This window comes from Solanum lycopersicum, chromosome 8 (assembly GCF_036512215.1).
Source record: "Solanum lycopersicum chromosome 8, SLM_r2.1".
Lineage (NCBI taxonomy): Eukaryota > Viridiplantae > Streptophyta > Magnoliopsida > Solanales > Solanaceae > Solanum > Solanum lycopersicum.
Window position 1 is genome coordinate 43,026,628 of NC_090807.1, and position 15,468 is coordinate 43,042,095.

The 15,468-nt window shown below is 35.2% G+C and overlaps 1 protein-coding gene across 1 annotated transcript; it reads right to left on the reverse strand.

The window, feature by feature from the left end:
- Nucleotides 1–11,427: 11,427 nt before the first annotated feature.
- On the reverse strand, nt 11,428–12,502 carry LOC138337962 (uncharacterized). Its single transcript, XM_069288409.1, has 4 exons — nt 12,202–12,502; nt 12,000–12,137; nt 11,802–11,951; nt 11,428–11,522 (listed from the first exon to the last, which is right to left on the reverse strand). Exons 1-4 carry the CDS (start codon nt 12,500–12,502, stop codon nt 11,428–11,430), a joined length of 684 nt encoding a protein of 227 aa, XP_069144510.1.
- Nucleotides 12,503–15,468: the final 2,966 nt, after the last annotated feature.

Genomic DNA, 15,468 nt, shown 5'->3' on the forward strand with positions numbered 1-15,468 from the left:
GAATATGAATACAATGTATATCAATTTTAGACAAATTTAATCAAGAACAATCAAATTTTCATAAAAAATCAAAATCTACTAAATTAAAATGCAACTAAAAATAGTAAAATGGAAATAAATTGTTCGGAAAATATAAATGAACTTACCTGAGCACAAGAGGATGAATGTTTTGACTTGGGAAGAAGTTCAAAGAATTTTTTTTTAACTATTTAAGATAATAAAATAATAGGGAAGAAGAAAGGTTGAAGAGAGAGAGAAATTGTTAAATAATTAACTGAATTTAAAAAAGGAAAATATTTAATAAAAAATTAAAGGTCCTTTGTTGTATTTTTATAAACTTGTATTTATCCTCCAAGTTCTAAAAGTGATAAAAAGGTCCTCGACCCCACAACCCAAACAAACTTTTTCACTTTTTTTAAACCTAACTCTAATAATTAAATAAAAAAGAAATTAAGTGGGTATTGGGCAAATTAAGTTTTGGGAGTGTCCCCCATTTCAAATAATTTCTAGAAAGTAATTGCGCGGAATTAATACATCAAAATTATTCATTTGCATCAGAGTCAAAGTAAAAAATTGTTCTAAATTAATTTGATAGTGAACATTTTATCTCTTAAAGTGAAAAGTTTTGGTGTGTATTCTTATTTAGTAGAGCTCTAATATCGGTACCACGTCTTAAACATGATAATTTTATGTAAAATTATTGTTGGAAACCTAATTTTATCTTATTTTACTGTGGCTTTCATACGACGAAGGAAAGAAGTGAACGGTGAATGGATACAGTAACTCAAATACACTGATGGGGACCAAACCAATATAGCTTAATCTTTAATTTTATATATCCATTAACTTAACGAAATAAACAAATAAGATTTCCTTAACATTACTATCATATTAAAGAGTTATTTTTCTCAATTAAAAAAATTGCACTAAAAGTTTGTCATTGTCAACTTGTACGTCAAAATCCATATACTAAGTAATCAATCAAAAATTTAAAGGATTTCCGACATCAAATGTTGTTATCAAACATTATTCCTCTTATCCTAATAAATCAAACTCTTCTTGTTTCATTTCATGAAAAATATTTTTGTAAAGATATCTTTTCTTTCTTTCTAAAAATGGAATATTAAATAACTATTTGTTCCCTATTGTTCAAGTTATTATGTAACTGACAACTCTAAAATTTAGTAGGTGACCTTGCTAGAAATTATAACTCCAAAGCACAAGAAGCAAAATTTTCTTTGCTTAATTTTCTGCTATATATACCTCATCAAAGTTGTTGCACATAGGAACATAGCAAATAATTTTTCGAATTCAGTGCAAAAATGGGTAATAATGGACAAGTGTCATTATTTCTCATTTATGTCTTGCTCATACAACTATTTGGTTTCTCTTCGTCCTTATTTCATTTGTACGCCAAAGATCAAGAACTTGATCTTCTCCAGTTTAAGAACATGTTTAACATAACTCCTTATGTTTCTTATTGTTTCTACAAAACAACATAGAATAATATTGAGTCATATCCAAAGATAATTAGATGGAATACAAGCACTGATTTTTGCTCATGGGCTGGATTTATTGTGATTAGAGTACGGGAAAAAATGATTGATCTTGACCTTTGTTGACGCCAACTTCAAGGTAAGTTTAATCCCAACAGTAGTCTTTTTCAACTCTCTACTCTCAAAAGGCATGACTTGTTTCATATTGATTTCGATAGGTTCGTACATTACACCTGAACTTTATGATCTTTCTAGGTTGACATATCTTTATCTAACTAACTCAAATATTTCAAGTTTGATCCCTTTTAAAATCTCTCACCTTTCATAATTAGAAGTTCTACGAATCTCGAGAAACAATGCACATAATCAAGGACTTCACCTAGGGCCTTGCAATTTTAAACTACTAGTTAAGAACATAACACAATTGAGAGAACCTGACCTTTTCTTAGTTGACATTTCTTCCACCATTCCTCTAAATTTTTCTTCATCTTTATTAAATCTAAAACTTTCAGAGACACAATTATTTGGCATACTTCCCGAAAAAATTAACCACCATTCAAACTTGAAATATCTTTATTTATCATCCAAATTACAGCTCACAGTATGGTTTCCCACAATCAAAGATAATAACAGTGAAACTCTCATGGAGTTATATGTAAATGGAGTGAGTTTTATTGAGAGGATATCTAAATCATTTAGCTATTTAACTTAATTACGTCAATTGTACTTGAGATCATGTAATCTCTTAGGCTTCATTCCTCGACCTCTATGAAATATCACAAGCATAGGGGATTTTATCCTTGATAATAACAATTAGATGGACCAATTTCCCTGTTCACATTAAGAATATCATAGCCATATCGCTTCAAACTAACAGCTTTATGGGCTTTTCCTGTAATGGTAGCTGGAGTCCACAACTTGAAACCTTAAATATGTTGCTCAATTCCCTAACTGGTCCAATTCCTTCCAATGTAAGTGGTCTTAAGCCTGCAAGTAGTAGTGGTCTTGAGCTTTACAAATGATCTTTCATGGTTGCTTGCAATTGACGATGTTTTCAAAGTTGAAGACAATTCTTGAGTAATATATAACTATATATTGCATGTTGTTGGAGGAAGGTGTCTTCACCATAATGCCTAGTATGTGATCTTGAGCCTGCAAGTAGTAAAGGGAAAGAAAAACATTTGCACTTGATTTGAAATTTTCATGTAAATGTCCTTATTGGAAATATAAATTGTGAGGTAAAAATCATATACTTTCAACTCTAAGTAACCTCGTGAGATGGGAAAAAGTAGACAGGATTGCTTGAAGTATATGATTTTCAATTGATAATGATACTTCTAAAATGAACGCTGATCAGAACAAATCGCAAAAGGAATTGAAACAGTTTTAGTTTTAAAATCAAGTGATCTCAAACGGAAAAATATGATGAGATATGCACATAAATCAAATTTTGTAAATACTTCTATAGTAAAGAAAAGATGAACAACTATTTAGGAAAATAAATAAAGTTGTGAATCACTCAACTAAATAAAAATTACAAGGAAGAAATGAAGTTAAGACAGGTCAAAATATGAAATCTTATGTATAACCTGCATACTAAATTAATAATACTCATAATTTGAACCCAAGCAGATCACAATAGAAGCAACAATCAGCAACTTTGAACATAAAATTCCAACCTAAATATGCTTTCTAATAATCAACACATTGCAAGAAAAAATTGTACACAACGAAATATTAAGATGATCGAAGTTTAACAAATTGATTCCCCATAATTATAAAACAATAGAAAAATATTTGAAATTGTACCCATAAAATTAATTGGGAAAACTTATCTGGACAGATCTGTTAAGATCCGTCTCAAAGTCTTCAAAATCTCTGCCGGAGTGCGTTGTTCGTCCTCGCCGAAAAAAGAAGAGGGGCTGTCTTTGCTTCTGCCTGTTGTTTGTTCTCATCAATAAAGATGGAAAAAAAGAGGTGAATGGGGATTCTCTACTTGGAGGCATCGATCGCTATTATTGCGCTGCCTCACTACTGTTGCTGCTTTGCCGCTGCGGTTGTTTCTTTGGTAATGGAGTAGCTGGTGGCAACTGCTTGCTTCATTATTGCTGTTGTGTATGCAATTGTTCTCGCTGGTGGAGGAGGAGAAGAGGAAAGACGAACGAAGGGAAGAGGAAGGATTGAGGTAGCGACTCGAGAGAGGAAGAGAGTGGTGGCACAGAAGATTGCTACACGCTATCTCGCAACCGCGGAGGCTGCATGTGCGGTGCTTCTCTTAGGGAGAGAAAGAGAAATAATCAAGGAGTTCTAGGGTTAAGTCTCTTTAGATAGTTTAAAATAAGAAGTAATAGGTTGCTTAATGTGGACCTCTTATTTGAATAGAATGAACGGGCACGATTAGATCTTTACTTTGATCAAGATAACAGATGGACAAGATTAAGAGAGTTTCTAAAAAAGATGAAATAAGAATGTGCCTAAAAAAATATTACATAAAAGTAATTTTATAAGGGAGTTAACAACGGATTATAACTTCGTTGCTATCAAATAAATAAGTTTATTTCAAATAAATTTGAACGAGGAATTTTTATGTCACTAAATAATTTAATTTTATAAAATTATATTTAAAAGTCTAGCGACCTTTTCTCCATCACTAGTTCCGTCGCTAAACATTAATTAAATTTTTCAAAGCTAATTTGTTGTTAAATCCATAAGAAATGTTTGGGCGCCAAAACTTCGCGCTAATATTTAGCGACAATAAATATTCCATTGAAAATCAGTCACTATATCATACATAAAAAAATTTGTTCTTCTAGCATAAAAAATGTATTTTCGTTGCGAATCCATTGTTATTTAGTGATGGAATATAACTTGTTGCTAAAATCCGTTGCTAAACGAATTTTCTTAGAAGTGCAAGTCTAAGTGGGTAGAGCTATTCCTCATCATTAATGTTTTCCCAAATTGAGTAGTTGAGTGAGAGAATAAGTAAGGAGCAAAATTCACAGTTAACAGGCAAAGGATAAATATCTATTTGGGTCAGGTGGATAACGTTTATGAAGTTGCTGAGGTCTATTATCTTAATGAAGTATGAGTAATCAAGGATCCTGCGTCGTGCTGCTGCCATGACCCAAAAGTATCCCCTAGAAGTTAGGAGGAACTCTTGTTTTGTGGATGGGCGTACTCGATCTAGTGGGGTCTTGTACAAGCTTTTCAACTAGAACTTATTACATATGACATGAAAAGTAGTACGGAATTAAAATTTTTCAAGAATAAACTAATAAAAAGGAAATCTTTCATAAATACTTAAGAAATCTTATAGTCACAAGCCAAACATACGACACGACATAAAATATCTTAGGGACACGACCCTTTACATTGAAATAAAATACATAATAAGTTTTTTAATAAAACTATGAAAAGGCTATGCCCTCGAATACATGAGGACATACTTCAAAAACCTTACAGTAAACTAACTTCACCTTTATAATGTACTCCTTAAGCCGTTACAATAAATACATTTGAACATTTACAATGAATCATTTAAAGCATTCACACTAAATTCAACTTGAGCAATTACAATGAACTATCCTACAATAAATGAGTGAACATCCAAGGCCAAGCAAAAGAGAAAGTGAAATCTAAGGTAAGATACGAAGGAAGTATGCATATGCTTCCTCCAATGCACACCAAAGAAACCTCAAGACTACCCCTTTCGACTTACTCAACTCGGGAGAAACAAGCCCCTCAATCAATGGCAAGACATTAAAAGACACCCAACAAACCACCAAAGTCTTCCCTTTCTGAATGCCTACTTAGGGCAATGAGTAAATATCATCCCATACCACGACCTACCATAAGTAGTACATTCTTTTAGAAGGTTTGGCACCAAGTCTTCCCTTTCGAAAGGTCCTACCTAGTGCAACGAGTAAAAAGAGTCACATACCACCACCTACCCTAAGTAGTACGTTCTTTTAGAATACTTAGTTGAATCAATTCTTTGTGAGGGATTAGCTTAACCGACATAGACTATAATATCTACACATGAAATCCCGATATTTACCCCTATCGGATGAGGGATCCTTACTTGCCTAGAGTAAGGTCATGCTTCTTAACTTTTGCATGGATTTCACAATAGCTACACCTATGTGGACACATTGTTAAGGGATAAGGAGATTGATACTAAGTAACTCATTCTCTACTAACGAGGAGTACTTATCTCAAGAGGTACTTTGGAAATACAACATCTCAACTCACGAAATGTAATCCACCTCTCCTTCATATCCTCTATGGGTTCTAGGCTCCCTACGGATTTCTCAACAATCAAACCTATAGGTTAAGGATAACTAGTGAACACCACATCTCAACTCACGAAGGGTATTCATTATCCAACCTATCTTGGAAAGCTCATGAGAAATAATGGGTTTGCTACTCGACACATCATCTCAACTCACGAAGAGTGTCCACCCCCAATACTCCCTTTTTCTTTATTTAGCCTCATACATTCTTTTAAGTGTGAGTGCCCGTGTACATCTGAGCACACCTTGTACATAAACATCAATTGATTGTTATTAACTTCTATGCATGCTTTAGACCTTCATTCATCAATTCACACACCTTATATACTTCATATATTCATGTACTTCACTTAGACATAATATAAGTCAAATATGCTATTCAACTTCACAAAACACAAGACAAGACTCATATTCAATATTAATCTATTTCATCTATTAGACCTTCAAAACAACATCCACAATACATACTAAATAACATCAAATTCATGAAGTAAACACCGCCATCAAGAAGGTGGACCATACCACTCAAAAGTAATTGTAATGAAAACTATTCATTGTAAGCAAACTTGCAATAAACAAAGACATCACAATCTATAAAAAAAATTTATCAACATTTAGTTAATATAATATCCCTATGCTGTAGCTAAATCATCATAATAATACAAGAAAACACAAGTTCATACCTTGCCTAAACATGCTGACATAACATATTTTCCTTAAGATAGAAGTTGAAATATGCATAAACATAAGATCAATAGGTTTTTAACATTAAAATCATCAATTAATACTATAATAAACACATTTAAAATATTAGAACACTTTTACAAGAAGACCCATACTAAAAATCAAAGATAGAAAAATTTTGAGTTTGAAAACCCTTTCGGAAATCTTTTTCAAATGACTCCTTGAATGGAATGGGTTCAAGGATGGATACAATACCTCAAATAGAAAGAAACCCACTAATTTTCGTAAAGACATACGTCCAAAGCATCCCTTGTTTCCCTCTTTGAGTCTTAGCTTCAATGGTGACTTTGGGAGAGTTTTTTTTAGAGAGGGAGTTTGAATATTTAAAGTGAGGGGTCTTGTCTAGGTATAGGGTTTAAAACTAATTTAATATAACCTAAAAACACTAAAATTATCCACCTAGGGTCTGAAATTACTTGGTGTGTATTTACATAAAACACCCCAAGTTGGCAGCAACTTCACAAACTTGGCAGGCCCTTAAAGACGAGACCTTCACAAACGGACCGTCAGTGCATCAATGGACCGTTTGTAGGGTATCGTGATTTGGGAATTAGCTCAAAATGGAATATATAGACCATGAACATCTTTTCCAATCGATTCCCTAGGTTTACGTACCATTAATTGACGAACTAACCGTACTTAGGGTCGTCGATGGCCACTACTTTTTTGAAGTTTTGCCCAAGTTTTGGGCTTTTCATCTAGGGCCCCTTGTGGGTTCTAAGTGGGGTCTTTCCTGAACGTTAAACCAATAAACTAATCCTTCTAGGTCTTAGGAACATCCCACCTTAGTTTCAAGAAAAACGACCACATAAAACTCACTCAAACACCTCAAGACACACAAGCGCTATCTAAGGCAAACCTTTCAAATGTCATGGACGTTCTTGGGCATTTGACATCAAAACTTAACCAAAATTCACATAGTGCCTCCGAACACAGAAGTAACTCATTTAAAATTCAAATTAACTCAAGAAACAATCACGAGGATCTAGTTCACCTGAGTTCATTTTGGGGTGTTACAGTCGCGATGTTAAATCAAGCGCTTATTGGGAAAAAACCAGGTGTATCCCTTATCCAACCATATGTCTTGTTTTCCTTGTATCAATAGTCGTAGTTTTGTTTCAGTTTTTCACATTATTTCACCTTTTTCTTATGTATTAGTGTTGACTAGAGATTAGTACAGGTTCCATGTCACAATAGTGTCTAGATGAACAAAAAAAGAATGGACTAATGGGTGATACATGTGGAAGGAGCAACAACAAAAATCTATAAAAATTGGTCAGGTGCAGAGGTCTCTAACCACATCAATGGACTGTTGTTCCACCGACGAACCATCAATGGTTTCTGTAGATCCCACATAAATTCCCAAGTTTTTCTAATCCCAAAAGTGAATAACGGTACCATTCGATGGTCCATCTATTGACCTACGGACCAACGATGAGGTTTTGTAGGTCCAAGTTGTCCTTGATCCAAACCCGACCAGACTGGTAATATTAAAAGACACAACGGTTAAAATTCATTCCTTCTTTCAATTCCTATTAAAATTCCCTTTGATAAGCGTTTCCTTCCATTATTTTTTTCCTATTTTATCCAATAAAAACCACTCCAAATCAAAAATCAGTAACCCATTAGAACTATTCAATTCGCAAACAATCTCTCCTCCAAATTTATTGTTTATCCATTTTCTTTGGCCATTGATCGAGTTTTGGCGCATAGTATACTCCTTTAAAGTTTCCAAGTTTACATAACCACACCACTACTACTAAAGGTATGTTTATCCCTTAACTTTTCTCGTTCATAGTTGTTTACAAAAATCGGGAAGTGGGTCTTGACCTTAGGACTACATTAGTAGAATTTGCATGCTAAAATGCATAGTTATGTCCCTTGGAATGATAAAATGTTGTTGTGTAGCATGTTTGATTTTCTATGATGTTGAGTTTCTCTGTTTATGAAAGTTACGACTTAGGGTTCCTTAATTTGACCAAATCGTGTGAACAATTCAATGAATTGCAACCTTAGAAATGACGAGCTATTATTGATTATGTTAAAAGGCTTGTTCTAACTTGTTTGTTTAAAAATGACTAACTAAAGGAACTAAGAGTTGGAACTTGCAAAAATGCCTGAAACCTGTATTAGGCCATAAGTACGAGACCCCATTTACGGACCATCAATTGATCGATGGGGTCCATCAATTTATTCACTCTAAAAATCTATTACTGTAAAATGACGGAAATGGACTCAATCGACAGACCGTTCTGCACGTCCATCGTTTCCATCAAAAAACCTATTTTCACAAACTTCTAAAATAAATCTAAGTATTAGATGACAGACTATTCTTCACGTCCATTTCTCCATTAGAGAAATTTGCTTTCCCTCTTTTCTTGAATAAGTTCTTTGTCTCAATCGACGGTCCTGATTGAGTTAAAGTCAATTGATCAATGGACCGTCGATAGAGAATGTCATTCTACCTCTGTATGTTACATCCGGGAAGCACCCCCTAGAAGTAACATGGAGTACTTGACCTCTCAAAGGTCTTATACAAACCCTTAGTTATATCTCATCTCATTGTTAAAGTAATTTAGCGAAAATTTAATACATTTCATAGCACATCATCTGTGAGGAACATCCTTTCATATACGTACAAAATGTAAGTCATAATACATAATTAGACCTTAAGGCTTTTTGCCATCCTAGAATCAACACAATTAGAGTATATTGGGACACGGATCTTATAACATCAATTATGAGTACAATATTAAGAGAGTTTACGGTAAATCATAAATTGGGAAATATTTGAGCTTAAGGATTCTTTTCTTTGAGCTTAGGAATTCACATATCAAGATCCTCATCATCAAAAGACATCCTTTAAGCATCCATAACCTAAACTTTGTGTAAAAAGGTATAAAAGGATGGAATTAATACAGGAATGTACTAAGTATTACAACCATGCAAAAACATTTATTTAAAAGGGACATTTTTCATCAAAACATATTTCATGTTTTTTTCAGAAAATCTTCATAGAACCTTTAAAAAATAAGCATTATATCACTTACATACTTCAAATAGGAAAATTTCATGTTCAAACCTAATATAAAATCATACAATGCGTTTATGGCAATTTAGGACCATTTTACAGTAAGCACTTTCACATTACAGTGTTCTTATTTTCTCTTTAGAGTGAATCTATTTCTTCTGAATCCCTTAACCTTCTAAGTAACCCTCTAGTGATATTTTGTTCAATGTATCACCTTTAATCCACAATAAATCATACACACATTCCACACAAGTCATCACATATCATCATAGAAGTATAGCACATTTTAGACACATTTAAGCCCAGACTTTTTGGACATTACAATAAACTCTATTCACTTTGCACATATACTAATTTCACTTCACATAGAATATTATGAAACCTAATCACAATCTTAATCTAACTCTACTAGTGAAATGTACATGTGAAGCCCCATAACCTCACACATACTCAGTAAACCTATCATGATATCATAAGGCTTAACATTTCTTTCATATACCAAACACAATACGATAGTAAACCACATACACTTTAATGTAGGATATTAGTCACATAGTCTTATTAAGACTTCATATCATGCATATCATCACCTCATGTAGACAATAACACATTATCATGCAAGACAACCATAAACATATGCACATATTAGACCACATTCCTTGGACTCCCTTAGATAGATACTTGTGCAATGTCTAGGTGGGTTAATTACATCCACCTATCCTTCGTACCTTCCCTTAGGTTATCCTAGTTAGGTTCATGTACTTTGCTTTACTTCTATTATCAATTTTACTTTAGAGAAACTATAGTCTCAACCGACACTAAGACCATGGGTGCTAAACATGTAATATGGTGTTGTAGAGACTTATACCAATGGAAGGTGTTCATACCTAGACAAGGTAGAACATTAACACATGCTAGCATACTAAGTGAATTCACTTGCTAGATCATATGTGGTAGGCATAGTTTATGGAACTAGGAGATGTACATAACCCTTTACATTCTCATTAGCATTGGAGGATCATCTCATGAGAAACAATGGTCGAATATTCCTCAAAGGAAAGTCAACACCTTATGTTGAACCATAGGTTAATTTTCTTCCAAGGGAAGTCAACACCCTATGAACCTGCAATAGTAACCAGCCAATCCCAAAAAGCTCTGGATATCTTTGGGAGTAAGAGGTTTTACACAGTTCTTAATAACCTCAGTCTTCCTTAGATCTACCTCCTCACCTTTATCGGACAATACATGACCCAGGAAGGTCATTGATCTGAGCCAAAATTCACATTTGCCAAATTTGGCATACAACTGATGTTGTCTAAGTACATGCAAGATTATTCTCAAATGTTATTCATGCTGTTCCTTGGTCTTACAATAGATGAGAATGTCATCAATGGATACTATGACCAAGGAGTCAAGGTATTCACGGAAAAATCTGTTCATAAAGTCTATAAATGCAGCAGGTGCATTAGTTAGACCAATGACATCACTAGGAACTCATAGTGACCATAACGGGTACGAAAGGATGTCTTTGGGATATCTTCATCCCTAACTCTAAGCTGATGGTACCCTGAATGAAGATTAATCTTCGAGAAGAAACTAGACCCTTGGAGATGGTCAAACAGATCATCTCTTCAGGGGAGTGATACTTATTATTTGATAGTGACTTTTTTGAGGTTCCGATAATTAATAAACATTCTAAGGGTTCCATCTTTCTTTTTCACAAACAACACTAGAGTTCCCCAATAGGATATGCTCGGCTGAATAAAACACTTATAAGTGAGATCTTTTAACTGCAACTTCAACTCTTTGATTTCAGCTGGATCCATCCTGTAAGGAGCAATTGAAATTGGTTTAGTACCGGGTTCTAAGTCGATACAAAAGTCAATTCCTCTAGGGTAGGAACTATTGGCAAGTCATCAGGAAAGACATCTTGAAACTCACTCACTAAAGGCACTGATTCTATGGAAGGAATTTCATGATCTAAATCATTAACACTGACAAGATGACAAAATAACCCCTTGGACATCATTTTATTGGCCATAAGGTTCAAAATCAAGGGATTAGGACAACTCGAATTGTACCCCTCCCAAACCAGCTATTTTTCAATAGGGATATGAAACCTCACAACCCTAATACGACAATCCATACAGGCATAAAAACTATAAAGCGAGTCCATGCCAAGAATAACATCAAAATCATGCATAGGTAATTCAATCAATTCTGCACATATAGTCTTACCGCATACAAATATTAGGCAATCCTTGTAGACCCAATCAATCCTTACATTTTCTCCTAAAGATGTACTATCCAATGTAGGATCATGCATAACTTCAGGCAATATTTCAAAAGTGAGAGCAAGTAAAGAAGTTAAAAAGGAAAGTGTAAACCCTGGATCAAGTAAAGAAAAATCAAAGGTTGAGATTACTTGCAACATACCTGTGACCATATCAGCAGACTTTCCCTGCTTATTCCTGCCGTTTAGGGCGTAGAACCTGTTCCTCTTAGGAGGCTCGGTTGCTGTTGTACCCTGCGAGTTAGTCCTAGGCTGAGCATTATCTCCAGCCTGAACAATCCCTGACCATGTGTGCACTTTTACAACATCCAAAATAGGCATTAGTGCTATGTGTGCACTCTCCACTGTGAGCACGGCCAAACATAGCACATTCCTTTCTGGGACATTGCCCATCACCTCTATTACGCTTCTTGGGGTCGGGTCTGCCTCTTCTGGGTGCTACACTCCTCTGGAAGTTAGAGTTTCCATAGCTCTGTTGCCCCTTTATGAACCTGGGCTGCTCACGGACACCGAAGTTATTTGTTTTTCCACCATTAGTAGGACCTGCTTGATCAAACGACTTAGGCTTCCTAGCATCATGAACGCCCCTCCCGTTCCGGTTGTCTTCCACCTGCTGGACATGCAACATCATCCTGGAGAGGTCCATGTTATCATGCAGCATCTCAGACCGACACTCCTCCTCCAGACTCCGGTGATCACTTTGAAAAACCTGCTAATCTCATCCCTGCTGGTAGACACAAGGGAAGTGTAATATCTAGACAGCTTAACGAACTTCAGGGATTACTCCGTGAGTGTCATCGATCATTGCTTCAGGTTGATAATTTCCTCAAACATAGCTTCTCTCATCTCCCTGGGGAAGAATCTCTACAAAAAAGTTGTCTTACACAGCTCCCAAGTGACAAAAACTCTTCCTAGCGCCTAACTATCTTTCCACACCTTGCTCCAAGTTTGTGCAACATTCTTGAGCGGATAGGAAGCCAGCTAAGCCTTCTCAGTATCTATGGACCCCATGACCACCAAATCTTGTGGACCTCGTCTTGAAACTTCTAGGGATTCTCTAAAAAAATTTAGCCTGTAAATATAGGAGGATTCATCCTCGTGAAGTCTCGCAGCCTGTTAGCCATGCTACACACTGGTGGGTACTACCTCTCAACGTTCTGCCGGTTGACCTGGGCATCATGGCCAGGGCCTTCATGGTGATGGACTAAGCCATCTGATCTAGAGCGGTCCGCACCTCACCATTAGTCAACTTAGCTGGGTTAATTTGCATGGCACTCCTTCAACTAGAGCCTAGGGTGGAATCTGATTTTCCTCATCAGCTGCTCTTCCTCTCCTCTAACAAATGTTTGGTATTAATTTTCTAAAAACAACGAGAGTTGATGTTATACATGCTTATAACACCAATAAATCAGACATTAGCAAAGGCACGATAAAATAAGAAGAAGGGAAGTTTTCCTATGGATCATGCAGTCTCTAATTCAGGATAGTGGTGCACTTCACTACCATGACTTAGAAACTACTCAGTGTGGCTGATGTCAACTTTTTATCCTCGGAATTTAACCTAGTGCTTTTATACTAACTTTGCCATGACAAAAATCTAGACCCTAGACGAGACCGGCATTGTTGACCTCTCAAAGGTCGCAGACAATCCTATGTGCATCATCTTTACTACATCTAGGTTAATTTTTGCGGAAAATTTGAAGTTTTTGTTATTTAACATTCCTATTAGATATTCTAATTAAAATCATAATGTTCACAATCAACCATCTAACATTAAGATCATCAAATGAAAGAAATAGTTTTATATTGCATGAAGTGTATACTTTCCAAAATTGCACCAATACAAAGTATGAAATGAAATGGGAAATCAAACATTAGCAGAACATGCTCCACTATCTAAAGCCTACATCTAAGCTAGATAATAACAGTAGACATACTCAAATGCATGAGGTCCTACAAAGTTTTGATGAAAGATATAGCTATAAAGTCGTACAGTAAGATCTAACGTTTACTTGAGTCTGCACCTAAATGTATATATTTGTACGGAATTAGTACACATTGTACTAAGTATGGGTATATGCAATAACACAACAAGGAAATGCATAAGTACGAATGGTTCTTTCCTAACAACATGAATTATGGAAGGTTAAGTCAGTGGACTTGCCAAATTTTCATTACGAAAGTCAATGGAACCGCCAAATTTGGATTTGGAAAGTCATTCCATGAGTGAAACATGCATCTTCATACTTATAATTTTGCAAAAAGCACATAACATATTTCACATATCATATCACGTAGTTCATATCATTCTTTCATATGCCATGATACCTTAGGATCATGGACTTGACGTTAGGACTTCCCAAAATGAGGACTCGCCATATGGGACTTCAACTAGCGAGCCTTCTTTAGAAAACACAGAGTTTGCTTCATTCACTCATACGTACATTATTTTTCATTCTCTTGATTACCCTATCCTTACACCTTTTGTATCGTTCATTTCACTATGTGCATCATTTGAGGCTTGACTCATTCATCATTTCCGAACTTTAACTTTAACCGACATAGATTATATGAGAATCATGAAATCCAGTGACCCAAAACATTCTAGCATTCATGGGAATTGAACCCCGGTAAATCCCTATACTGGCATTATTTTTTTTAAAAACTAGGAGATATAAGGAGACCTATACTCGGCATATGCCAGACAGTGTCATCTCATGAGAGCTACGTGAACCTCCGCCCTTCCCGAAAGAAGGCATCACAGCTAATAGCTAGCCTACCAGTGCTCAGTATAAAGTTCAATTACATGGAACTCATACATCATGGAGGCTGGCTTCTAGCATGAGGACATCATAGCTCATTAGATGATTTCTCATATCATCATTAGTAATAAGTATGCATTAACTTCAATACTTTCATTAGAGTGTTCATAGAACTGGTCTCTTCATTAACTTTACACTCTCATAGGTGAGTACGTTTTGCAAACATTTACTTAGTCTCATTTGAGATTGCTCTCATCTTTCACATTAGCCTATTATCATATTGTCACCACATTCATTAACATTAACACATTTTGTCTTCAGAATTACTCACCCCATTACATAAATGTTCATTTCATTATATGCCAATGCACTTGGCCATTTAGTGTGCTTCACACTCTTAACCATTCTAAGTTTACATCATTTCATCATATACATCTTAGGTTGACTTAATTTGAAATGTATGCTAGACTTATGAGTCCACACATACAAGCCATGAAGCTTCATTCATAATTTGTCTATGTGATTCATGTTTATCAAGATTATGTGGTACAAGACTTATGCATCTTGTAGATATGCCAAGATATTGATTTTGATCTTTTGAGGCAGCATTAATTAAACATTTATTCACATATGACTTATGTTTCAATACGGAATTTGGAAAAGGGAACCGGACTTCGAACCCCTTGGACAACGCTTAGTTATTTCTTTTCCAACTAATTTTTAATTTACGTTACGGGTTGAGGAACCCGATTTTGAATGGGCTCACTAACATTATTTTTCCTTTCTTTTTCCCTTCCCTCTCTTCACATTAGGCGTTTAAGCACTACGGGATCCGGGATCGAACCCCCAT